At 39.5% G+C, this 27,363-nt stretch overlaps 4 protein-coding genes across 5 annotated transcripts; 2 read left to right on the top strand and 2 right to left on the bottom strand.

The window, feature by feature from the left end:
* Positions 1–615: 615 nt before the first annotated feature.
* Positions 616–6,279, bottom strand: LOC5513982. The gene is made up of 4 exons (XM_032383559.2): positions 4,353–6,279; positions 2,965–3,132; positions 1,949–2,201; positions 616–883 (listed from the first exon to the last, which is right to left on the bottom strand). Exons 1-4 carry the CDS (start codon positions 4,724–4,726, stop codon positions 683–685), a joined length of 996 nt encoding a protein of 331 aa, XP_032239450.2. The 5' UTR covers positions 4,727–6,279; the 3' UTR covers positions 616–682.
* Positions 6,280–8,433: 2,154 nt separating this feature from the next.
* Positions 8,434–17,522, bottom strand: LOC5513984 (cytosolic isocitrate dehydrogenase [NADP]). The gene is made up of 11 exons (XM_001634155.3): positions 17,361–17,522; positions 17,136–17,233; positions 15,023–15,188; positions 13,821–14,125; positions 12,225–12,361; positions 11,880–11,943; positions 11,047–11,134; positions 10,502–10,614; positions 9,542–9,639; positions 9,312–9,404; positions 8,434–8,919 (listed from the first exon to the last, which is right to left on the bottom strand). Exons 1-11 carry the CDS (start codon positions 17,464–17,466, stop codon positions 8,841–8,843), a joined length of 1,347 nt encoding a protein of 448 aa, XP_001634205.2. The 5' UTR covers positions 17,467–17,522; the 3' UTR covers positions 8,434–8,840.
* A 15-nt stretch (positions 17,523–17,537) lies between these two features.
* LOC116619132 (glutaredoxin-like protein C5orf63 homolog) lies at positions 17,538–20,419 on the top strand. 2 transcript variants are annotated; one of them, XM_032383542.2, is made up of 3 exons: positions 17,538–17,678; positions 18,913–18,969; positions 19,506–20,419. In XM_032383542.2, exons 1-3 carry the CDS (start codon positions 17,673–17,675, stop codon positions 19,668–19,670), a joined length of 228 nt encoding a protein of 75 aa, XP_032239433.1. In that variant the 5' UTR covers positions 17,538–17,672; the 3' UTR covers positions 19,671–20,419. The 2 variants fall into 2 exon arrangements, with proteins under 2 accessions (XP_032239433.1, XP_032239432.1); XM_032383541.2 differs by having other exon boundaries at positions 17,548–17,800.
* A 4,245-nt stretch (positions 20,420–24,664) lies between these two features.
* LOC5513960 (forkhead box protein D3) lies at positions 24,665–26,503 on the top strand. Its single transcript, XM_001634111.3, has 2 exons — positions 24,665–24,937; positions 25,092–26,503. Exon 2 carries the CDS (start codon positions 25,130–25,132, stop codon positions 25,961–25,963), a length of 834 nt encoding a protein of 277 aa, XP_001634161.1. The 5' UTR covers positions 24,665–24,937; positions 25,092–25,129; the 3' UTR covers positions 25,964–26,503.
* The last annotated feature ends 860 nt before the right edge of the window (positions 26,504–27,363 follow it).

Raw genomic sequence — 27,363 nt, 5'->3', positions numbered from 1 at the left:
GTTATTATCGACTTCAAAGACTGAGATCCAGCCAACCTCCAACCCCCCCTACCCCCCCCCCCCCCCCACACACACACACACCCGCCAACCCCACCACCATGTATTCTGACTCGCAAGAGAGAGGATTTTCTTTGCGAGTCGCTGGAAAATCCATTCCGAATTCGTCAGGATTCACCTGATTTTGGCTTATATTTACTGTCATCACTGGACAAGCAAAGAAAGAACGTTTTTAGAGTTTTTTGTTTCTTTTTTTTATCATACTCTCCCTAAAAATAAAAGAAATCAAATGATCAGATGACTCATTTTTCTTATAAGGTGACACCGGCTGCATGTAAGCTATAGAAGAAAGTGTTCAAAATTCTGGACCCGAAAATATAAAAAAAATTCAAAATTTTATTTGTGTGTAATAAAATCATAACAGCCGTTATCTGGTAATAATTAAATTTCGGATAACTCGATGGAAAATAAGTCTCGGTAGACAAAAATGTGTGTTGTTACAGAATCCCCGGTAACTCAACCCTCGATAACCCGAGGTTTTTTCGAGTTCTTTTTGATACACCGAGGGTCGCGTGATCATCAATATCTACTTTTTAACATGCATATTAGATACATATATTCCTTTAAATTTCATTTATTTTGTTCATTTTGTCTTTGTCTTAGTTACAATTCTACCGTTATTGACCTAATTTCTTCGTCCGTTTGAGAAGCCCAGGGAGTCTTCGTCCTTCTCGTACCAGTCCTCCTGTAGCTCTCTCTCCGCTCGCCGGTTCTCGTTCTTCATTCTCGTCAGCTCAACTAGCTGCTCTTTCTGGTGCTCAATCACTCTATTCATCGCCACGAGGTCTTTAGCCATCTGGATGCTCTTAGACTTCAGGCGCTCCACCTGAAAGTCGCAATGGTGTGAGACGTGTTAGGGACGGACGGACCATTAGAAAAGTGAAGGGGCGGGGGGGGGGGGGGGGGGGGGGGGGCGAATCTTAGTTTCTTTTCATAGACTTTCTCTATTGACTAAAGATGATCACAGTCACTGCTTTTCTCTTTGATTACAAGTCATAAAGTTTACAAAACACCTGGGTGCGGCAACCTTAATAATGACAAGAAGTATGCTGGTTTTCCAAACAAGGAAAATAATATTAGTTTCCTTATATGGAAGTAATCGTGTTTGATAAAAACTACAATTTTGGCTAAATTTTCTTGCTATGCGTCCCCTGATTGTCCTCGACTCCTCGAAACCCACGGGCAAGAGTGGAGGGGGGGGGGGGGGGTGGGACTCTCCATAAAAGTTAGATTGGGGTGCTTGTACTATCCTTTAGGGTACAACAAAACAACAAAATTATACCAACTGTTTTCCCTTCACAGATTCTTTTGATACTGTTATCCATTAGGGGGTCACACTCTTATGGTGTCCCGAAACCTATTCTACAGTAAACCACGGGTGAACTAAGAGCTATTGATCTTTTGCCGACCATCATCCCCGTCTGTTTTATGGGAATCCCTCACTTCCCACTCACCCACCCCCCAGGCTTCTTACAGAAATACACCTTTAGAGCAAAGCTTCTTTTGAGTAAGTATGCAGTGTAAAGTGGGTGAGTGGTTGAGGTGTGTAGAATGTTCCGCCGAGAGAATGTTCACTGAGATGTTTGAAAGAATGAAAATTGGCTTGTTGGTAAAGGTAGCCAAGATATCTGAGCCGACTCAAGGGGTTCCTGTGGACTTGCCGTCGTGTGCATTGGTGTTCTTATCGCGTCTGATTGGTCGAAGAGCCGACACATTTTTGTTGGATACCTCCCAGTGATCTAGCTGGTCCTTGTCCTTGAAAACTTGGAGAAAGATTACATGACAACTATTGGTATCCTATTGCCCTTGATCTCTGATGCACGTCTTACTAGTGCTAGTCCCTCGCGCCATTTACATGCACAGGATCTCCATAACTACTTTCTATTCGTACCTCATTTTCCATACGAAGGGAAGTCTCCGTGCTGTCGTGACGAATCTGCTCCGCGTCATTCACGATGTCCAGCAGTATCTTCTTCCCCCTCGCTAAGCCCATGGGTTGCCTGTGTCGCCTCTGCTCGAAGTACCGAGAGGGGGAAGGGTCAGGAGAACGTGTAGTTCTTTGCCGGTCCCTTGGGGGCTCACGTGGGTCCGAGTAGTACCCCCTGGACCCGCGCGTATCATCCCTACCGTGCTCTCCTCTCCATCTGGGTATACAAGCATATGAAATATGACCATCCAAAAATTTTCCCGGAAATTTTGTTATATCATCAATCAACCGTTGTCGTCTCTAAAAATGGCCTAATAAAAATGGCCTAATAAAACAGCCTGGCGAGTGACAGGAAACGCGTGATTCTCAAAGGCCGTGCATGGGGGCATGGGCATTTTTTTAAGATTGGGGGGGGGGGGGGGGGGGGAGCAGAAACGTGGTAAAAACATATTCCTGCAAGTTAACATGCTGGTAATTCTATCGACAAAATGTTTGAAGCGGAGTTTCAAATTTTATCGTCGGTCCTAATAAGGAATCAACCGATCGACCTGGTAAGAATGATGGTTTCCAAAAAAAAAAGATTGATTGATATGTTACATGCAGAGCCAAGAAAGAACAGGAGAAGGATTATCATTTATCAAGGCGACTTGGAAAAAGGGATGTGACAAAAGCGGCAGGGATAACACAATTCAGAGACCCTCTATTCCAGTACCGTGCGTACAAAAGTATGAAATAGTGGGGAATGAAAAAAAAATCTTCTTTGGGGGGTCGATTTGCTCATTTACCAGGCGGCGATTACTAGCGCGTTTCTGTCGGAAGGTCGTTAGAAGTCACAAGTCGTAAACGAGCATGGGCTTTAGGATAATTGTTGTGTCCGAAAATGTCAACACTCACTATTCTACAGCCCGAAGTAGGACCTTTTCTTCTATATTTTCAAACATAATCCCTTAGTATTTGGAGTTGATACAGTGACGGGTTACCTGTGGGGTTCGTTGCTGTTCTGTATCTCTTCCAGTCTCTCCTGAGCCATTTGATGCAGACGGTCTGTTTCACACAGGTAGTCCGTCAGCTCATCGTAGACTTCTTGGAGCTCAACTACATCATCTCGGCGCTTGTTGTAACGCATACGTCGTGCTAGTTCTAGCGACCTTAAAAACAGAAATTATGACATGAATCACAGGGCCTGGATGGGGGGGGGGGGGGGGGTTAAAATTTTAAATTTAAGTTAAAATTTACATAATTTGTCGGTAGTCGGTTGTAAATCTAAGCTAGTATTCGCTTTGTACCAGATTTCATGTATAAACAAGATTAAACATTATTTAGGATTAATTAGTGATTAATAACGAATTCATTATGGATTAATACTTGACAGAAAATTAGATGCAGCAGAATATACATTGTGCAGATTCTGAAATGGCCGAATTTAAGTAGATTGACGATGGAAGAAAAGAGTAAAAATACCAGAAATAACAAATAAAGAAAACGTTGTCGTTTTAGGGGTCTGGAACCGGGCAATTTTAGTTTCTTTTCAGAGGCTTTCTCAATTGACCAAAGATGGTCACAGTCACTGTTTTTCTATTTTGAATACAATTCATAAAGTTTGCGAAGCACCTGCGGTACGGCAGCATTAAAAATGACAAGAATCGTGCAGATTCTCCAAATAAGGAATATATTAGTTTTCTTATATGGAAGTGACCGCGTCTGGGAAAAACGACAAGTTTCAAGGCTAAATTTTCTTGATATGAAAATGTCGATAGTCGGCAAATATTTTTTGTCGCTAGTCACTATTTTTTTCATGTTTTGTCGGTAGTCGGTTACTTTTTAGGCGGTACTACACGTGCTCTTATTGGTGGATTAGCGGGTCGTAAATCGCACCACTTTGCGAATTGTAAACCCCCTTAGCGCTGTGTAATAAATACATTTTTCCTAATACTAGGACTGAAGCCCTGAACTATCTGGGTGCGATAAAACTTTCCTAACCTAAATCTTGTGCGAAATGCCTCTCCTTATATTTCTATTTTTCTTGTTTGAAACCCTAGCGATCGTTGTTTTCAAATCTTGAAACATTTAAAAGGTGGTAACCGAAGCCCTTTGTCAACTATAACAAAGGAGTATCCTCCTGCGCGGAGCTTTCTGTGCCGCTCCTTTTGGTAAGAAAGAAGTGGTTGATCCATATTCTTTAATTTGAGACATCTAATGCAAATATATGTGCATACATACCCGCGAAAAAAAAAAAATGATGAAAGTGATTTCTTATTTTGGGATTAATCCAAAATAGATAGATCTGGGTTTTTTTTCATAACGGACGTTAAACACGGGTTAATCATACAAGTTATTGTGTGTAAGAGAAACTCTGATGTATACAGACCTTCCGATTGAACTATGCAGAATTTGCAACTCATCTCTCCAGTTTAAAAACACAACCAGCTTTTCTTCCAATGTCATCTCTTCTGGCTCAGGTAAATTCTTATTTTCCCTCGCGGTGATACTTTCCTCTACTCTGTCCTGCAATTCCTCTAGTTCTTGAGCTAATCTGTCCCTCTTGTTTTTTCTCGCACTATTGCTTTCGACCCAATTTCCAAGAAGTCCCTGAATTCCACGAACATCTTCATGCAAACGGGAAAAATCTGAGATCAGGTTGTTCGCTAACACTGGGCATGTAGCGCCGAAAATAGCCATGGTGTATCTAAGATGTATCTGAGTTGAGTTGTGTTTAGCAGGTGGAAGGTTTCTTGCTGTCATTTGATAGGTTTGTTTGAAAACTTTAACAAAAACGCCACAGTCTCTTTGTTTTCAGTATCTTACCAGCCAATAATCGTGATTTTTGTGGTTTTTGATTTATTACTTTTCATAAAATGAAGTTTTATATCTACTATATACAAACTATTGTGAAACAGACTAAATAATAAATCATTCAGAGATAATTCCTATTGCGGTCATTGCTGAAGGTCTCCCTCTTGCGCCACTAGCGGGAAAGAAAGTAAAATGGGAAAATATATTTCATATAAGCATTTGCGGAATTCCCCAAATATTGCATTATAAATATGCATTTGCCCGTTTTTTTTTTTTTTTTTGGGGGGGGGGGGGGGGGGGGAGAGTGGGTGGTGAAAAGAGGACAGGTCGATCCGTGTCCTATTATTTGACAGAGGGAGGGAGGCTTTATGGATGAATTAGATCTACTCTCAAATGTCGTCTCGAGCCCGTTACATTGAGGACCACTCCTGTACAGGAAAATGTATATTTGAAGGCCTTTGTCAGATAGCTCCTGCACCGCAAGCTAATAAAAGATGTTATCAGCTTTACTGTTGTAACATAGAGAAAGCAACCCTTTCTCCCTCCTCTAGCAATGTGCGGAGTAGAGTATTTATTTTGTTATTTTATTGTGTGGGAAAAGTTTCCCAAGAACCTCAAACTAAGGCAATATCATTACCAGCGCGCGTGTATTGGTTTGATACAAGATGGACACACTACTGTACTCTACCATGACTCTAGTCTAACTCGAGCCAAATATGGTAACTACCTATACCATAAGACTGACCAACAAACTTGTCCGAAGCCGTTCTATTCTTACCCTAATCGGCGTCGTATATTCGGTGTTTACTCGTGTGCTTTCGGTGTTTATTCGTAAGTGCATTCGGTAGTCAAGTTGTCTTCCACAGTCAAAGCTACTCGTTTGCGCAAAGAATTGACAAGTCGCAGAAACTAAATAAAATCTCCCACAAATGATTCGCCTTGTTGATCATAATTCTAATCTCTTCAGTTCCACCCCTTCCAAGCATAAGTATTCACGACTCCTTGCTGCTTCATGGCTCCAGTTCTGTTGGCATCCGTGGCTCTCTGAGACGCATTTCTTGTCAATCTTTCTACCACCTTCTCAACGTCATCTTCGTCAAACTCTTTCGGTTCAACTTTCGTTCGTCGCTCAATCTTTGGTTGTCGTTTCTTGTTGCGATTCGTGTAGTCCCGCACGAAAAGTCGTTCGACCATTTGGTTTATCTCTTTTCCCGTATAGGTTCGCTGTTCCATTTTGATTTCGACGCACCCCTACATATCAACAAGCCAATTTCATCTACGATACACAACAGTTTGTTGTCGCCGTGGACCTTAGACCAAAGCGGCAATTAGAAAAGCCTGGGGACCCGAGATTTAGGAGGTTTTTGATCTGTCTCTTTTTGAAACCCCCGATTGGTCGAATTTGACCCAAGGATCAGAATAAACGTCAAAAGTGACCTAAAGAAAAAGTTTCGTATTCAAGTGCGCGCGTCGGTAGACTTAGGGTATAATGGCCCAATTGTTGAGTAAAAGCTTTCAGCATTTTAATAAACCTTTTTTGTCTTTTGCCAAGGGTGAATAAGTCTCATACCTCATTGTTTCCCGTGATAATGAGTCTAATAGGTTAATAAAAAAACTATGCGCAATTATATTAAAGACAAAACAAAGTATTCGTAGAAACATTTTTTATATGTTTTCCATATAGTGATTTTCTCTCCTCTTCGTGCTTAAAGATATGGAACTTAAGTAATAATTACACCAGGGTTCGGTAATTTAAGCCTTTTTTCGGCGTAAATTACACCAAAGACATCAGAACAAGACAAGTACAATATAAAATAACACATGTAACTAAGAACTATGCGGTAACTGCTAATCAGCAAATCTAACTCAAACTTGCTTAGTGTAATAATTCATAAATCAGACCTCAACATATTTTGTGTAAAATGACTTTGTAAAAGTTATGCAATTATGCGTGTCTATTGTTTATAAAGCGTAGTGCTTTGAAATGTCAGTAAACAAGTTCATTAATTTCAAGGACTTTCTTCTCCGCATAATATTGCCTGGTAATTTTTACCGTGCCAAGCATACGAATTCAGCACATTTCCCCATAAGTCTTTGTGCAATCCTGTCCTCGATCGATCAGGAGTCTTGGGAACATTCGCCTCCTTATTCGCTAGTCGGGCTACCATCGCATTTATGCCTTCCTTGTCGAGATTTCGCTCAATCTCAACTTTCCTTCGCTTCTTGTTTACCGCTGATGAGGGCTTCTTTAGTTGGCTCAGTCGATCGACTACGCTTTCGACCTCGTCTGCGGATAGCTTTTGATGGCCAAGTTCGAATGGTGGCTTCTCTATTGTTCCCCATGGTCTGTTAACAGGCATGTCGTATGTTGCTATGGCCCAAATCTCTTGAATTCGCTTGCTTTTTTAAGCCGGCTCCTTTCGTCTAAACCTTTAGCCTCCTGTTAACTAATTATAAGTAGCCATACAATAAACATCATCTGTTTAAGCTCAGGATTTGAGTAGAGAATTGCGTGATAATATCGCAACACTTTTGTTGTTATATTTGTCTCTGTCTGGCTAGCATCGCCTGCCTTTCTCCACCCCTCGAAGTATAAGATTTCACCTTTATAACACAGGAAGCCCATCAACCCTTATTTAGATAGGTTGAAGTCACATTATGACGAAATTACTTCCTTGCTATAGCAACACCCTATTTTACTAGAGACACTAGCGTGAAAAAGACCCCGATATTTTTCAGTCTACATCTCATAGCGAGCTGTGCGTGGCATAACTGATTTTAATCTTAAAAGACAGGCCTGGGATCCTGGTTACCGCCTCCCATTAATGCGCGGGTACCTCAGGTCCTTTGTGTTGTACAGTTCCCTAGATAGCGGTGCTGGGGCCGAAATCTCCAGCCTAGACGTAAAGGCTTAGCTGACGGTGTTCAGTTATGTCTGAAAGTATGGTCTATTTTCTCATTTCTGTATGATGAGATTCGATCCTCGGCCAGTGGGCTTCATCTTTTCTCCTCTTTTTTTTTTTTTTTTTGTTCATTTTCGGTTGTACTGTAGCAAGAGTATTGAGACAATATTCGACGGGGGCGCAAATAATAGAAATACGCTAAGAAGATAGGAAAAGATATGAAGACCACTTTTGCGGCAGAGGTGACGCCCGCGCCAAATAAAAAAAGACGAATTCAAGCGTTTACAATTTTTTTTTAATGTCATTCCACATAATGCTTGTATGTTTACGAGAAATTATATCAATGCAGTTTTAAACGAAACAAATTAAACTTGTAACCCCGGATATGAAAAAAGAAAACAGAAATTGAAATGATCTAAATTAGATGCTTGTATCTTGAGTGGTATACAGCTAGCTGATATACTATTCACTATATTGAATACAGAATAAAAAACATTTTTTAAACAAGAACACAGACAATAGTAATAGAATCTCGAGGTCATTCCAACTCGATATAGTCAGTGTCCATTACTAGCGGCTAATTCGAGCGAGTAACTGATATGTTAACAATGTTTTTTTTATTTTATTTTTTTTGAAAGATTACAAGTGTAATTTCAAATGTAAAAAAAAGCAAAGTGGTTGATCGACATTCTTTAATGTCGTGTATTTTAATGTGTGTTTCTTTATTGTGTATAGCAAAAGAAGTTGCAACTATTCAATGAATCTCATTTTTATTTGACTCATTCATTTCATTGACACGTAGCACTATAAGACAGCAGTATTTTAAATACTCTCCCCCTACTATGCACACGTCTTCACAATCATATCATACATTATAAAACTGGACTTCTTAGAGGAGTATGGATGGGTGCTATAGGGGTGCCTAGGGGCAAAGTTAATTCACACTGCTTGTTCATGGTATAATTACTCACACTGTTTAGGTATAAAATGTTTATCACTCCAGCTACCAACTCTCTCTGTTGTATTTCATGTAGGGAACTATCATTCAAGCCAATTATTTTTTTTTTCAATTATAATTTTGAATGCAGTACCCCACCAGGCTTGCTGGTACAAAAACCTATCTATGATACTAAGGAATGCAATATATTAGGGAGGTGTATCTACTGGCGAAGCTTCTCAAGGTTTTCTACAACAGCATCAAAGTACTCCACCGTAGAAAGGTACTGGTCTCTCTTCACACTGAAAGGGAGAGAAATAGTCATGTCAGATAGAGATCGTAGTGTTGGATGTTAACTAAAAGACAACAATAAAGCAATATTCCCTAGTGTAGAAAACGCAAAGTCAATAAATTATAATCGCGATAGTTGGAAAAAATATCAGAGTGGAGCCCCTCAATACGAAGGACAGTACTAATCCCAATAAGAGAAAGCTTCATACAATCTCTGTAACTTAACATGCTTATAACGACAACTCGTTGTGGGGGACAATTTAATGGCTTCTTCTTGTACAGTTTCATGTATGAAGAAAATGTATTAAATGAGACATTTTAAAATGTATATAATTGCCTCATTTCACTATAAATGTCAACCTGTTAATGGAAATCATTGATAATAACAAGGGAGAAGGCTTACTTAGCAAGGCCATAGATGCACGCAGCAAGATCTTTAGTCATCTTCCCCTGGTCAACTGTGTCGACACATGCTTTCTCTAAGGCTTTGCAGAACCTAGGTCAAATAAGATAAGGTTATCCACTGTGCAGTGATGGTGGGACAGATTGTCAATAACTTGAGTGATTCTAATACATAAATTTGCTTTTTAGAAAGACATCTTAGCAAAAGTGTTGGTGTGCTTGCAAACTTACTTTTTTAGTTCAGGGTTGCCATCAAGTTTTGCCCTGTGTGACAAACCTTGCGTCCAGGCAAATATGCTGGCAATAGGGTTGGTGCTTGTCTCATTGCCCTGTCAGAAGGCAGGATTGGTTGCTTATCGTCAAACAAAGAATACACAGTTTTTTTTTTTTAAATGTAAGTCTAATGATCTGACTATGCGTGTTTTGGTAGTGATAAAACCCTTATACAATGAAATAACCAAAAGTGAACAATATCCAGTTATATCCAGGGTTGCCCTGACTGTCACCAGTTATCAGGCGAGTACTGAGGTTTTGCCTTGGGGTACACACAGACATAAGCATCATATAGAAAAAGGATAGTGGGATTCTTACAATACTTTTACAGCTCTATTTCGTAGCAAACAAGCAAACAAACAAATTCCTTAGGGACAACCCTCTATATCCCAAATTCCAAACATGGTAAAAACGTTATATGCAGTTCTTTTTTTTAAAGTATCAATAATACAGAGAAAGTAAGAGCAACAAGCTTTAAGGCTTTAACTAAGATCCCATCAGGTCATTAAATCAGTTATTTTATGCCGTCATGGACATCAGGCATATAATTGATCATCATCTGGGATTTAAAGGAGAATCAAGGTTTCCTTTACAAGAGATGAAAATAAATATATAAAGAGTTTGTATTTGTTTTATTTGCTGCATATACATATGTGGTCATAATGTTAAAAAAATAAAGATGATGCTATTTAAGCTAGATTGTGTATAGACCTAAGTCTGTTAGCACACATTTTTATTTCTAGATTGAATTAGATTGTCATAGTGAATCACACCACAGTACTACAGCACAAGAAATCAAATCTGGAGAGAAGAAAGCAATTACTTAGATACTGATGATTTTTCTAGTACCTTGTGCTCCTGGTAGTAACCAATGCCTGGGAAATACATGTAGTGCAACACTTAAGAATATTCTAGTACCTTCTGGTGCTCTCGGTAGTGCCTGGTGACTGTTCCATGTGCAGCTTCTGACTCAATGGTCTTACCGTCTGGGCAAACCAGTACACTTGTCATCAAACCCAGTGAGCCGAATCCTACACAAGAAACAAAAATGAACATGTGCTAAAACTACTACCCAACACAAAGTATTTGTCAATTTTTGCCAAATTTTTATTTTTGATGACAATTCACTAACCACAAGCCGAATGTAATTTGAGAAGACTAAACTTACTTAAGATTACTACTGTAGAATAAGACCATTTATCAAGGTGGTTTAAATAACATGGAAGAAAGCTTAATACATTGTATATTTTTTAACTCTTTTCCACAGTAAATCCAATTTATGCCATCATGACTGTAGGCATGTCATTGAAGCTCAGATCGAGGCATTTCAAAATCCCATCAGGTCATTAAATCAGTTATTTTATGCCATCATGGACATCAGGCACAAAGATGATCATCATCTGGGATTGACAAAAACAGGAGGACATTTGTGCTAAAGACAAGGATAAGGTATGCCTAATTACCTTGGGCCAGGGTGTCGGACTGCACATCGCCATCGTAGTTCTTGGCAGCCCACACAAAGCCACCCTCAGACTTCAGGGCATAGGCAACCTAGCAAGACAGAACAATGGTGAACTTTCTGTTTTTGGTATATAACAGTTATGTTTGTGTATTTGCAAATCCTCTGAGCAAGGCAAGTCACCTATTTGCTAACGAAAACTAAAGCATAATGTATGTGTCTGCGCGTTTGTACATACACCTATTTCAAAATATGTTGTCAGTGCAAAGGGCAAATGCCAATTGTCAAATGGAAGTTCTGCTATAAAAAAAAACAAAAACTCGTCAAATTTCTACAAAATGTAAAAAAATTGTGGATAACTTATGCAATTATATTACTTCTTATCATCTTTATTCTTACAAATAATTATGCAGTGATTGGTCTAAGGGCTGCCATTTGCCATTTGCCAATTTCCATTTGCCCTGACAACGTTTACTGAAATAGGTGTATGTGGCTAACATTAACTTAACTTTGCCAAAATTTCGGATGCTGAAATTTCAGAAGGCGCAAATTGCCGAAAAAACTATAGCCGAATTTTTGCCAAAGATACCCAAAATTTTGGTATAGAGCAATAGACAAATTTTTGGCGATTTTTTGTTGCATTTTCTGTCAGTACCACACCAGTGGTATCTCTATTGAGTGACCACCCTTCAGGTCCATAAAACTTGGCTGCTTAATAGGTGATGGCTGTATTGTCTATTGATTCTGAATTTTTTGGTGATAAAAAGGGTTTGGCTGTATTATATGTGATTGAGGTTTCCAAAAGTCCCACATGTGAAAGCATGCATGGAGTCTTACCATATCATCAATCAGCCTATGCTCGTACCAGATGCCTAGTTCCTTGAATTGACTCTCGTACTCTCTGAAAATAAGTACATGCATCAACTTCTCTAGTAAACTATGCTAAAAACTGTAGAGAATATTAATAATGTACTGCAGGTTCAATCCAAACACCCCCTGATAAAAGCTGCTGTCTGTCCTGCAGACATTGCATGGTAGGATTTGCTCACATAATTAAATGAACAAAAAATATGAACATGAAACAAGTATATTTTCAACAATAAAGGTGTGCATGGGTGCACAATAGTTCTTTGCCAGTGCTTTAACCAGCCTTGGCTACAAGGCTGTCTTACTACTGTATACCTTTCATATATATCCTGGAAAATGTCCTTGAATCTGCCATCATACTTCTTCAGAATGGTATTCTTTGTACTCATGTAGAGTGGAACTTGTTTATGGATGGCATACTGCATACAGCTGTGAGCAAAATCACGGATTGCCTAGGAGAGAATATTAAATTTAATATAATGGCCAGTTGTTAGAAGTAGAATATCTTGTTCATTAGAAGATATATGTCATGGCATGACAAAGCTTGAAAAACAAACAACCATCACATGCTCTGGTCAAAAAGCAACACAGTCAATAATGAACTGTAAAGCTCAACTACAAAATGCTGCTATTGGTCACTGCTTTGACACAGCATTAAAATCACAGTGTACAAAAGATGAGGGATTTGTTGGCTCATAATAGCCTGCATAGGGAAGGGGGAAAGAAAGAAAGGAGAGCCTGCCAGCACACCATTGTTCTAGCCATGTAGCCCCTAAGCGTGTGTGCTCAAGTACATGTAGCTGTCAAAATTAACCACTCACATGAACTGTTTACATAGTAATTTTACATCCACTTCTTGTCAAAATAAACGTGCTACATGAAAATTGTCTTGTCTTCGCACCATTTTTCCTGTGGTATGTCCGTGTTAAAAAAAAACATAAATCCAGTCAACAAATCCAAGAACGTGTGCTGTCGTTTTTGCAACAAAAATCTTCAAAATTCAATTCAGACACAAGCTCACTTATGCTTCATTCGCCAACATTTTTTAAGAGAGCAAAAGAGCTCATAGTTTTGGTGTTGTTATCGCTAAAGACATGAGATCGATACCCCAGGTCTGTACGACGTGAGTTTCGTTGACTACGCAGGCAGCAAAGTTTTTCTTGAATATAGAGTCCCATGTTAGCACCTTCGTAAAATTCTTGTCTGTAGCGTTTTCAGCAGAGCTGTAAATGATCGAAAACCGACCACTCAAGATGGATTAGATGTTATCGAGGTCAAGGGAACAGGCTGATATCCCCAGTGATTCCAGTTCGCTGACCTGATCCTCTATAATGATGATTAGTGGGATAATTACAAGCACAAATGCTTCAGCAAGAAGCATATGTGTTTGAAAAATCAAATTTTCCAAACCCCGTTGGCATAGTTTCCAACACATCATTCCTTAAAAATAGCTGCCTCAAGCAATACAACTGCTCGTTCTTTAGGGCAAAATCAGTCCTTTTGGATCTCGTTATGTCAACAAAACGCTTGATAGACAATTTTGAAACTCTTACTCAACCAACTCGCAGGCACTTCCTTGCACCAAAGCTCATTGATACGATGGATTGATGGATGTACAACACATGTGACGCGTCTCAGCCAATAGCGAACGGCTATAACAATAGTCTGAGGGCAGGCACTCTTTTTTTCCCCTCCCCCCAGTCTCCCTTCCCTTCCCTTGGGCAGCTATGCAGGCTAGCTCACAAGGAAATTCATGAAGAACATGTTTGCTATAGTTTTCTAGTGGCAGTTTGCGTCAACATTAAAATTGTTGGTTTAAGTAAGCGGTGCAGGGACTAGGCTTGCTTTTCTCAGTTCTGTGTCCACAGCACTTATATAAGGACAGGATATTCAGATAAATATGGTAATCACCTCATCTGTGTTGTACATTCCCATCATGACTCCGCCTGTCCCGGTAAACTCAAACACCTCAGTCGTCAGTTTCCCGCCAGACTCAGGGGTGAATGAGATCTCAAAAGATCCAGGGCCATTAACAGCAAAATCTCTGGCACGGTATTGGTCACCAAAGGCATGACGGCCGATGACTATTGGCTTCTCCCACCCTGGTACAAGCCTAGGAACGGTCTTGCAGATGATTGGCGCACGGAATACTGTGCCTCCTAGGATGTTACGGATGGTGCCGTTTGGGCTCTTCCACATCTTCTTCAGTTTGAATTCTGAATGAAGAGAAGTGTTAGCATGTCACTTAACAGACGCTACTGCTATTAAGCTTGTCAGCTATTTGCAATTTCTCATGTACCAACACCATCCATTTTGCGAAATATTTTTGTGATTGTATCAATCGTAATTAGAGCTACAGCTGAATGCGTTTTGTAACCCAGGATGATAATGCAATAGGCACTAAATAGTGCTAAAATATGACCTTAATCAGGGTTTATCTAACAATCATAAACCGTTACACAAGCTCACTTAACCTTAGTTGAGTTGTCAACAGCCAGGAATCAAGTGTCCTCGTGTCACAGGTTACTTATCAAGGGATCTATACTAATTATCATTCAAATACTTTGCCAGGATCTAGCTTGTGTTCAACATGGTATGCTTGGAACAAAAGTTATTAAGCATAAATTGAGCAACAATTTGTTTTCAAATATGGTTAAAAAAATTTATGTTCGAAAACAACAGATCATTTAGAGCTTAAAACTTGTTATCGGGAATGAAACCAATAGTCACACTAGAATTACCATCAAAAGCCAAATAATTGTTACGAGAAGCGATTAGGTTTTGAGCAAAACACACAATTTAACACCGTTACACTTTTATATTTGTCAGCACTAATTACAGCAACCTTAGTTGAGGCCATGGACCATGGGTCGTAAGATGGTTCGCCGGAACTGTACTGCAGAAGAATGTCCTTTGTTCTCAATGACATCTACTGAGGTTTCTCATCGCGGTTACACACATAAAATTTCAACCTCAGTTAGCCAATTACCGAACGTAGGTTGGAAGCACTAGTCTAACCACGGGGTAAGATTGTATTTAATTTTCTTTCCCCTTAGCTTCACATAAATTTTAATTAAAAAAAACATTTTCCACTTTGCAGTAGAGTACCCTACCTTCGACACGGGCCTCATCTGGGGTGATGGTGGCGCACTTGATGCCAACATGGTGCTTCCTGATCGCCTCAGCTGCCTCAACAGTTACCTTATCGTTGGTTGCGTCTCTGTGCTCTAGGCCAAGGTCAAAGTACTTAATGTCGAGGTCCAGATAAGGACTGATAAGCTGCAATAAGAATTACACAGATGTAAGATGTACAGTAAGTAATGATCATATGATAAGCTGTAACAAGAATAACACAGATATAAGATATATATATATATATAGAATCAAAAAGCCCAAACTGTCGCGATCTCGTACCAGAACAATGAATACAATACTCCAAAAACTGGAAATCGACTCTGCCTAAGAGTCAGAGTCGATTTCCAGTTTTTGGAATATTATATATATATATATATATATATATATATATATATATATATATATATATATATATATATATATATATATATATATATATATATATATATGATAAGCTGTGACAAGAATAACACAGATATAAGATATATATATATGATAAGCTGTAATAAGAATAACAGATGTAAAATGTACAGTAAAAAATTATTATATAAGCTGTAACAAGAATTACACAGATGTAAGATATAAACAATGATCATATATAATAAGCTGTAATAAAAATGGCACAGATGTCAGAAATAAGGAATGATCATATGATAAGCTGTAACAAGAATGGCACAGCACATGGACACATGATTTTTACATGGATCACGTGTAAAATTAATTTCTTGATAAAAGATGATATTATATATGCATTATTTGCAAGTAGTTGTATTCATTTATACTCTATGTCAAAACCAGTAATATCACAAGTCCTTCAAATCAAGGACAAAGCCTATTTTTTTCCTGAAAGCAAATATCTCTTGTAAGCAGGTAAATGCAAACAAGAAAATGTGGTCAAATCTCAGTATCCATCCATGGTGCTCTACTGGGTTGGACATGTTTGACAGAAGCGAAAGTTGAAACATTTGTGAATTGGATGAAAATCAGAAGAAAAAAACACGAGAAATTGAACTTATTCCAGAATGTCTAATTCCAGAAAAGATCCATACCTTCCAGGGACCTTTTCTTCAGTTACCTCAAATAACAGTGGTTAAAATTTACATTTAATAGCTTGTGTTTGTATAATTAATTTTTCTCGGCCACAAAAAACAATGCACAATGTGTTCACGCTTATTTGGAAGCCATTTCATAGTAAATAAAAATACAGATGCTGCGCAAAATACAGACAAAAAGTACCAAATACAAATTAAAAACAAAAAACAGCTCCCCTTGATTGCTTTGCACAAGATAGAGTGTATGAAACAGTGATTGGTATTCCTGTGTTAAATTTGAACTTGTTGAAGACTGTAAAAGACAAAGGGGCCATTACGCATTGACTTTAAAACGGACGGACGCTTGAAGATGCAGATAAAACATTGAAAGAACTATTGGGTAACAGGATATGAGACGATATCTAAAATAGAAATGTGAGCAAGCCTTTTCTCTGCTGTTTTTTTTTTTCTTTTTTTTTTTAAGTTACGAACTAAAAACTTTTTTTTGTTAAAGGTGAGGGCTGTTCGTAACTGTTTGACATCCTGGACCAAAATTGACCTCATGGAAAAGGTGAAATGCCTGATACCCCCCACCCCCTGGAATTTCCTAGGGCTTTGACCCTCCCCCCCCCCTCCCTCACCGAGCTTCCTGACTTCATGAATCAATCCTATATTAAATCTGACCAATGCTTAATGATGGGAAAAAGATGAGATATGGCTATAGTTTTAAACATGCCCTACGAAAACTTCCAAATGTCTGATCAATATTTTTAGCACACAACCTAGCAGGGGAATTACGCGATGAAAGAACGACTATTTTTTTTTACACGTGACTACTGCACCGGCAGGCGAGAAAACATATCAATATCATCCTGTTCACTAGAAAATATTAACACACTCAGCGAACCAATAAAACAAACGATAAAACCACGAATTAGACACCAGGTTACTAATTATCATCACGATTGCTACGAAACACTTGAGCACTGTGCAAATAGAATTCACCTGGAGACGGAAGCCCAGTGAACAAAGCATCTAACAAAATTACTGATAATTATACCTTATTCTTTATCATTTGCCAAATGATTCTGGTCATTTCATCTCCGTCAAGCTCCACTACAGGGCCAGCGACTTTGATTTTACCCGCCGGGGTTGAATCTAAAATAACAGACCCGATTATTAAATCAAACCAGTTCGAATAGCTTCTCGCCATGTGGCTAAGAAGGCTGTACAAAAAATGACAAGAAAAACGTAATCAGTTGCAAATAAAGAGAACCTCACTTACATTTTCGGCATTGCCCGTTCGCTCCTGATAAAGGAGAGAGGACAGTTCGTACTCCAATAGAGGATCGAGCAAGAAAATTCTTTGAGAATCGCGCCAAAGAAGCCATGATGGAACCGAAGATGGAAGAGGCCGAGATGAGCCTGGGGCGGAGAGTGTAGAGGGAAAACTGGTTCCTATGCCCCCAAAAGCTCCAAAAGCTTGACCGTTTTGCCGTGGGGAACGCCTGACGAAGGCGTGAAAATTGGCTTTCTAAATGCAGTCAGATCGTCGAGAGTACAGTGATGTTTCTCAGAAGTCTTCTTAGGGTTTGGAATGCAAGTAAGCTCAGCCCTTTTGAAGAAAGTATTTACAGACATTCCGCGCAGTATATGACTTTCGGAGGTAGTATTAGATATTACACCATTGGACGAAAGGTGCCAGTGTTGACAATGTTTACAAAAGTAAGCATTAATGTTATTTGACTGTAATTAACTTAACACATTGACCCCTTAACCGGCCTGTACCGGCTTTGGGAAGAACCCACAACCCAAAAAATTCATAAATTCAAAATAAACACAACAAGATGAAGATACTCAGGTCAGTCTAAGGGATAAATGGTCTTGCAGATATGCATCCAACCAAGGTGTTGCCATCTACTCTTAAGCCAAATAATAGCACAGGTTCTTTGACAAATCTCAAATCGAACAAGGAGAGAAAAGCAGAATCACCCCTCTCAATAAAACGCTCAAAATACCACACAAGGGAGAGAGATCAGCAAACACAGCTCAAGACACAAATAGATACCTTTATTCTGATTCTCCAGGTACATTTCCTTGGCCTCAAAACACAATGTCCATTCCTTGAAGGATTGTACAACCACGAAAATATCTTTACGTATTGCAAAGCATTCTGGGAGATCCAGGGGAAAATTCACGAGGGGAGGGCCAGTCAACACTCCTCTCCCCAAAGTCAGATGGTTTTTTATAAGTCTTTTCACCCCGAAGCCAAACAAATCAATTCCAGGTCATACAGACCCAGAATAGCAGTGTAAACAATTTTGCAATCAATTTGGTTTTAGAAAAGACAGCATTTAGGAAAGCTGTGGTGATTCATTAGAAAATTATTTTCTCATCCGGGCAAAGCCAAACAAGAAAAAATCATCATGAATCCACCTTTGCTTGCAAATATCCATAAGCAAAGCATTCAATTATGCCCCAAAAGACTTCCTGATGTCCTGAGACACTCTCCTAATATGCTCATAGCTGTATTTTTGATGAAAAATACAAGCAACCATTAACTTGTGCTGGCTTCAGCACAACGACGAGGGATTAAAAGTGGGGACCGCAAAGCACTGTTGGAAAGCTTGGATACCGCTGACTAGGTGCAGCTGTGTTTGACTTTGACGGGCTGTATAAAACTCAGAATAGGGGGGAAGGTATCTGTTTTCAGTCTGTTTTTTTGTAAATTCAGCTCCAAAAAAGCCAGGAGTCAATGGGTTAAATTCTATTTTGAAGTTTTTTTTTCTTCTCCTGATTAAAAGGTTAATTACAAATATTTGGATCTTCAATTTCAGGAAGAGTGTTCACTATGCGATGACGCAAAATTGATTCTTGAAAACTCCAGGCAAAAGGTGACTTTTCATATTACAGATATTAGCCTTTTCCACCTCCTCCACAATCTTATTCAATTCACAGCACCAGGGGCGTAGCCAGAGGGGTGGACAAGGGTGCCCCCCCTCCCCCCCTTAGCAGCCAAAATAAAGTAAATGTACGAGACATTATCTATCTATCTACACAGGAAAAAATGCCTTGGAAGGGCCTTTTATGGGTCCCTCCTGTTAAAAATCCTGGCTACGTGGCTGCACAAATAATATCACCAGCCTCCCTCTTTCAAGATACAAGGGTTGTGGTACATATCTCCATATGTGTTAACCCCGTTGGGGATAGTGGGCTAGACCTAACTATTCTCATTTGCTGAGATTAGACATTTTGAAGGGGCAATTGACCTCTGCATCCTCCCCCTCTCTTCCTACCGGTTTCTGCCAGAAAATAATAATGGTTTCCAACTGAGAAACAGCCAGGTGATAGCTCCGACACCCTCTGATTCCTAGTCTACAAGTAAAGAAACATTGGGATAACTTATACACCATTTTTTATCCCATTCCAGTTTGAGTATGAAGAAGTTGATATAACAGCCAAAGGGAATGAAGAATGGTTCTACAAGTATCGCTACGATATTCCAGTTTTTCACCTCAATGGTAAATTCCTCATGCAACACAGGATCAATGAGACATTATTGCATGCGGCTCTCAAGAAATGTGAAGACACCTGAGTACATTTTGCTGCTATCAGGGCCGTAGCAGGGGTTGGGGCACTGGGGGGCATGTCCCCACTAAAAAAATATATTTATAAGCTTATAAGGAAATGACTAAAATGGGCGTGGCTGTGCCCCCACAATATTTTCTTTTAAAAAAATACAAATTAAACATTAAATGTTTCTGTATTGTCCCCCCCCCCAATCTAAAAAAAAAAAAAAAATTAAGTGATGAACAGGAATAAAAACCTCTGAGATGATTTTCATCCTTGCACAGTTTCATGCACATAGCCTTAATAACAAAGAGTCTGAATCTACAACATGGATTGACACTATTGTTTTGTATTCTTTTTTTTTTGTGCTAGATGGGTCCTTGAGCCCATATACCTTATAGCCCAGTTCCGTATCACTTGCACATGCCTACTGCAGCAAGTTGTACAGCCTATCATAACCATCCCAAGAACTGATTCGCCCAAAACTTATACTAACAAAGATTTAGGGCTCTTGGGACTAGATTTTGTTGAATATAATATTGTTATGAGAGTTGCATTGGACCTTAATCAAATTATTTGTGCAACATCCTTTACTGTTGTTTAAATGTTTTTTCCATCACTTTTTTAGCTATTCTTGTGTGTCACACATATCAGGGATGGTAGAGAGCATGTTTATTTAATGACTGTGCATTTTACATGTACCTAAATATGTATCAAACGCTACATGTCTAAATTGATTCCTTGGTAAAAGACAATAAATTATACATTTTTAAACTGTTTGGTACTTTATGTCAAACCCAGATACCCCCATACCCCTAGAAACCATAAACCTACCTAACCCCCCCCCCCCCCCCCCCCACCACCACCACCACTGTCGCCACCACTTTCGCCCCCAGCAGTAACACACAAATCAGTGTTAGCGTCAAGTGAGTGATATTCGAGTTGGAATGTCATTGTCATTTTCTGGTTAACATACTAAATCCTTTCTTTCCTACGCTGCTTAGCTAGTAAATGTTAGTGGCAACAACAGCTGAGGTGGCTAGGGTACCGTGCATCAAAAGCAGCAACAACTTCTCCAATCTTTGCTGGCAGAACTTATCGGAACTTAACTTAATATGACGAGCTACAGCTGCATTCTGCTGTATTATGGCCGCATTACCTAACACAACAAGTACAAACACAAGTGCGAACCGGCGAAACGTAAGCGCATTTAACAAGTATAAACACAAGTGCGAATCGAGTAAACATAAGCGCAACACAACAAGTATAAACACAAGTGTGAACCTGCGAAATGCAAGCGCGACACAACAAGTATAAACACAGGATAGAACCGGCGAAACATGAGAGCAACACAACAAGTATAAAAAAAAAACAAGTGTGAACCTGCAAAACGTAAGCGCAATACAACAAGTATAAGCACAAGTGTGAACCAGGGAAACGTAAGCGCAACACAACAAGTACAAACACAAGTGTGAACCGGCGAAACGTATGCGCATTCCACAAGTATAAACACAAGTGCGAATCGAGTAAACATAAGCGCAACACAACAAGTATAAACACAAGTGTGAACCTGCGAAATGCAAGCGCGACACAACAAGTATAAACACAGGATAGAACCGGCGAAACATGAGAGCAACACAACAAGTATAAAAAAAAAAACAAGTGTGAACCTGCAAAACGTAAGCGCAATACAACAAGTATAAGCACAAGTGTGAACCAGGGAAACGTAAGCGCAACACAACAAGTACAAACACAAGTGTGAACCGGCGAAACGTATGCGCATTCCACAAGTATAAACACAAGTGCGAATCGAGTAAACATAAGCGCAACACAACAAGTATAAACACAAGTGTGAACCTGCGAAATGCAAGCGCGACACAACAAGTATAAACACAGGATAGAACCGGCGAAACATGAGAGCAACACAACAAGTATAAAAAAAAACAAGTGTGAACCTGCAAAACGTAAGCGCAATACAACAAGTATAAGCACAAGTGTGAACCAGGGAAACGTAAGCGCAACACAACAAGTACAAACACAAGTGTGAACCGGCGAAACGTATGCGCATTCCACAAGTATAAACACAAGTGCGAATCGAGTAAACATAAGCGCAACACAACAAGTATAAACACAAGTGTGAACCTGCGAAATGCAAGCGCGACACAACAAGTATAAACACAGGATAGAACCGGCGAAACATGAGAGCAACACAACAAGTATAAAAAAAAACAAGTGTGAACCTGCAAAACGTAAGCGCAATACAACAAGTATAAGCACAAGTGTGAACCAGGGAAACGTAAGCGCAACACAACAAGTACAAACACAAGTGTGAACCGGCGAAACGTATGCGCATTCCACAAGTATAAACACAAGTGCGACTCGAGGAAACGTAAGCCCAACACAACAAGTATAAACATAGATGTGAACAGGCGAAATGTAAGCGCAACAAAACAAGAATAAACACAAGGGTGAACCGGCGGAACGTAAGCGCATTCCACAAGTATAAACACAGGCGAAACGTGAGCGAAACACAAGTATAAACACAAGTGTGAACCGGCGTAATGTAAGCGCGACACAACAAGAGTAAACAGGCAAACCGTTAGCGCAACACAACGACTATAAACACAGGAGAGAACCGGCAAACGTGTAATACAGCGATTATAAGCACAAGTGTAAACCGGCGAAACGTAAGCGCAATACAACAAGTATAAACACCAGTATAAACCGGGATAAGCGGTTAATTACGTATTAAGAGTGATATCCTCAACACCTGGATATTTAGGTAGATTTCCATCATATTTGAAGATCAATTGAGAACCATTAGAAATATATATTTTGGATCATTTAACTTAATCTTCAAAGAAGCATTAAATTTGGAAGTGTCATTTTAAAATCCAGGATAAAAATCTACTTTATTCAACGTTACTGATTGTAAATCTAAGTTGGCATTTCAGTAAAAGTAAGCGCGTATCAAATGCACTTAAATGATCCTTCAGTTAGTCGATTACGGTTTGCTAAGACAAATTACAAAGGAGGTTTTATTGACGATCAATAAATGACATCGCTGTTGTGGCAACTTAGCCCAGGGGTGCCTCGTGGTGGGGTCCAACTTACGGGTTTTTGTTGAAGTTTTCATAAAACGCTTATCACATTAACTTTGCTTGAATAAATATGTGCGGCCAAATGACGCTTTTCTAAGTTCACAAAACCTAATTATTATTCTTAATACAATTTTGTGTAAACATAGCGTTATAGCGTATTTTTCTTGTAGTTGCAGTTTTACGGTAATAAGTTTTACGGTTTATACACAAAACACAACAAAAACACTATTCCAAAACAACCGACGCGTCAAAGAGTACACACACTAAAACTACAGTACGCAAGACAAAGTGAGTCTTAATTCCCTTACATCAAAATCGCATTCTAAGCCCATTATCGCCTTTTCCGAGATGTTAACCGCTAATTAAATAATCAAAGGGAAGTTACTCGAATTGGTAAATAAATATCTTAGGGAGATCAAAGCCCCGACTTTACAAAGCGAATCGACTGAGCAAATCGTTCCTTGGGATTAATAAATTTAGCCCGAGGGGCGAAACAAATATCGAATTCAAAGTAACCATTACATGTGCGTTTACTCCTGCCCGTCCATTACTTGTTGTTCAGTCATCTTAATTATCCTAGCAGTCATTAGCACTTTCTCACATGCTAAAGTATCGCCTACAAAACTGCTATGAAATTTAGAGCTATGGGAGAATATGTAAACAAATAGTTTCGATGTTCTGCAGTGGCGAGACCTTTTTTTCCGCGATGGCCGTTTTTATCGAGGCGAACGTTCCCGAGAAACGTTTCGAGGAATTTTACGCTTAAGTGGTTTATTGTTGAACTTGTGGTTGCTAGCAGTAGAAGTCCTTGACATTGTAAAGTAAAACTAGTACCTTAGTGTGCTACTCGAATCATCATTCTTATGTTAATTGAAAGTACAATAGAGCATGATTCAATAGCAATGTGTGAATTGGCTGTAAATACACATCCCATTTAGTGTCCTCACAATAGCACAAGGAAAGCACTCTTTTTCCTACCATTGTGCTATTTTAAATCTGCAATTTTTAAGCTATAACGCCTCCTAATCTAACCGAGACAAACACATTTGGTTAGAAATCCATTGGAGTAGTTCTACAGCGTTTGTCTCACGTGTTATATAGGACGGAGCCAGATCAATTAGCTTGAATTAGTTCTGTCAAATAGAGGGTTAATTCATCGATAGTCAGGCAAAGAACCCAGCGGGGATGCGACTCCAGAAGATACAACACAATTTGGAGCAACTAAATCACTCTGCCGATAAAAGAAAGACAAAAGCAAAGTGATTGGCCTTTGGGGTAGACGAACCGAGCAGGCCACGGGCAAGAAAGCAATCATTGAATTTACTAATAAACCACGATAATTATAAGAGATCGTAATCACTATTGCTCACATAAACCATATAACCCAAACCACAAGAAGGAATCACCATAGGTTAACCAAAATAAATTGATCCACGTATTTGCTAGAACACCACCGAACAAGCAGAAAGTCATTCTACCATAAAATGGCATCTCTGAAAAGGTCCACAAAAAGACCTTTTGAACCACTTAACGTTTGTGAGAGTTTTAAAAAGAAGTTGAAGTAAACGCCGGATGTTTTTTTTTTACCGAAAGTTACGGCTTTATTGATAGATTAAACACCAGACTTTTCGCCCGGTATTTAGATCTACTGAAGTAAAGACAAACAACATATTTTAGCTATTGAGAGTTCACAGCACGATACCGCTGGCTTGAGAGTGATTTATATTGTTTTATGGAAGCTTGTCTTTGCCAAGCAGTCCGGCTCAGCTGGGGCCGCTCATCGCATAACAAACTCCGAGAAGTATTTTAGGAAACAATAAAAAACACGTCATGAAAACTCCATTGTCTGTCATCTCAAAGCTGAGATGCTAATAAACCGTTTAGAATTTGAAACAATAGATGTTGTTCTAAGGCTGGTCTATCTGTTGCGAACACTGGGTCTTTTGGCATTTGTACCTCGTTGGCAATCAGGGTAGCATAAGCCACGGGACTGCTAAATAACCTACGATCATATCCAGCCGACCGCGAGGGGATATTTAACCACCGGTCTATCACAACACTCGCATTAGAGCCTCCGCCACCGGAACCTTGCCACTATATAAACGGCTTTAACTTGGAGAGCTTCTTGAGAGTTCACTGGCGTTAATTAGGGAGCGAGTTGTTGCCAGGCCTTTCTTCTCTGAACAGACGGGTAAGAAAGCTATTATAGTTCTTTTATTCAAAGGTAACCTTAAAACACAGAGCTCGACTTTATTTAGTGCTACACCTGTTTCCAACCAGCTCATTATCGACTGTACACATGTCAGTTACACGAGGACTTACGGTTATTCTTGGTTCATTTGCAGAAGAGTTCAGTTGTCAAGAAAGAAGCACATCTAATACCATGGAAGCCAGAGATGTTCAAGATGATTCTCCAGGACAGGGGGATAGCGATTTTGGCCCACACAACAGCGTGTTGGAGACCAGAAAAGAGTCAATTGGGGAAAAGAGTACGGCGAGCGAGAGAGGGAGGAGCTCTGGGGGAGTTAAAGACACGGAAAGTGTAGAAGATGACAGAGGAGAAGGAGGGAAAAAGGCGCGGACCCATCGCAAATGCCGTCGCCGCCCGCCCTACTCCTACATCGCACTTATTGCAATGGCAGTACAGAACTCCCCAGAGAAGCGGCTAACCCTGGATGGAATCTGTAAGTTCATTCGCGATAGGTTCCCGTTCTACCGCGAGACGTACCCCTCATGGAAGATCTGCATTAGGAACAATCTCTCGTTAAATGATTGCTTTATCAAGACCGGTATCAAATCAGATGAACCGTTGAAAGGGAACTACTGGACTCTCGACCCAGAAAGCTACAACATGTTTGAAAACGGCAGCTTCCTACGACGAAAAACGCGGTTTAAGAAACAAGAGCGCGCGGCAAGGGAAAGCAAAGGCGAGACAAGCCAGAGCTTCAGTTCGCCACTCGACATGAGGCCCGGGTTCTTGGGAAGTTCTTTAGTTCCGACGTATTCATTGAACCCGCTGGAGTCAACTCCGTTGCCTTCGATAACCCCATACCTGCCTCTGCACTATTATAACCACGCCAAGCTCAGCCAGGCACCAGGGGAGTCCATTTTCATGCCTCAGCTACCGTTCCTACCCCCGTACTATCAGCATCTGAACTGTCAGCAGTGTACGTTGTGCGATGCAACCAAGCATTTGAACCCGTACCTTAGAATTTAACCACGAGTGTGTTAGAATAGGTAGACCTTTTTTGTTCGTTAAATCAGATTAGGAAGATGAAGTTAGCTCTTCATTGTTTTTATTGATGCTATCAAGAATTTCTTCCCGCTGTGTTTCACAATGAATTAAACTTTCACCCTTTTTAGACTTTAGGTTCTTACCATATGCGAGATTTCGCAACGGAAAAAACGAACTACATAAGCATTCAAATAATAGTATTGAATTTGAATTTATCTAAAAGAGAATGTAGAATTTAGGTATATTAAATAAAGCAAATAATAAGATTAGGTAACTTATATTTTCTTTAGTTTTGTCTGAGGGCTTTTTGGTTCAAGCACTTTGGACACACGAGGCTTAGACATCATCACAGTGGGAAAAACAATTTATGTATCATATAAAATCATCCATGAAAAGTAGAAAGAACCCAAGTTATTGTAAATATATACCATATAACATGTATCAACCATTCAAATTATATAGCAACTAGAACCCAAGAGCACATGTATATTACAAATGCAAATAATAAACCTTTAAACATCAGAGAATTTATTTGATTCATAGATTGTTACGCTAAGGCGTAAAACATAAACATAGAGTAGAATAGCGCAAAAGACCTTATCCGGTCTTATTCACATGAAAGCCGCCCTCCTTTGTACGTAAAACGTAAACGTAAGTCTTTCAACAGACGCAGCAGTTTTACAAATCCACTGTTTATAGGTCCACACGCAACGATCAAATGAAGAGAGAAAATTAGTTTCCGATTTGCGTGCAATATATCATCGGAAAATCGCATTAAGAGCCTCTAAAGTCAAAACAGAATAAAATTGTGTTATTAGAGTTTGATTTCGGTTATTATTCGACTTACTGCTAACCTAATTTTCCTTTCATTAACAAAACCTGGAAATTGATTCTTAAAACCGTGAGAACTACGTTTGGAAGCCGCTTTTTGACTATGGCGTGCGTGTGAAGCTAGCCCCTGAGGGCTACGCGGCCCCGATAGTAGTCTACACTAGAAACAGAGCTCATAACTTCTTATTTGTTATCCCGGATCTCTATTTTTGCAACTTAATAAAGCTCTGACGCAGCGGTTGGTCTGTGATCAAACTACTCCGTGGACCCCTGGAGACACAAGTTAAAAAGTTAGAATCTCTTTATAGGATAATGACCTGTTGAGCAATTGATCCAATTTTCAAGTTCTCTATAATTAGTACTACGCATTCCTGAGCTATATTCTAGAGAAATTAAGCTTCAATTTTGGGTTGTTTTTCCATGTTCTTTTTGGGCGTCACTTTCTATCTCCCAGAATCAATTTGGGCGTACAAAAAGAGTAAACTTTGTGATGACCTCGATAATTCGCTTACAAAACAACACGAACAGCCACGAAAACACTGTCTTTATCG

Source organism: Nematostella vectensis, chromosome 5, assembly GCF_932526225.1.
Source record: "Nematostella vectensis chromosome 5, jaNemVect1.1, whole genome shotgun sequence".
Classification (NCBI taxonomy): domain Eukaryota; kingdom Metazoa; phylum Cnidaria; class Anthozoa; order Actiniaria; family Edwardsiidae; genus Nematostella; species Nematostella vectensis.
This window is presented reverse-complemented; position numbering and strand designations above follow the sequence as displayed.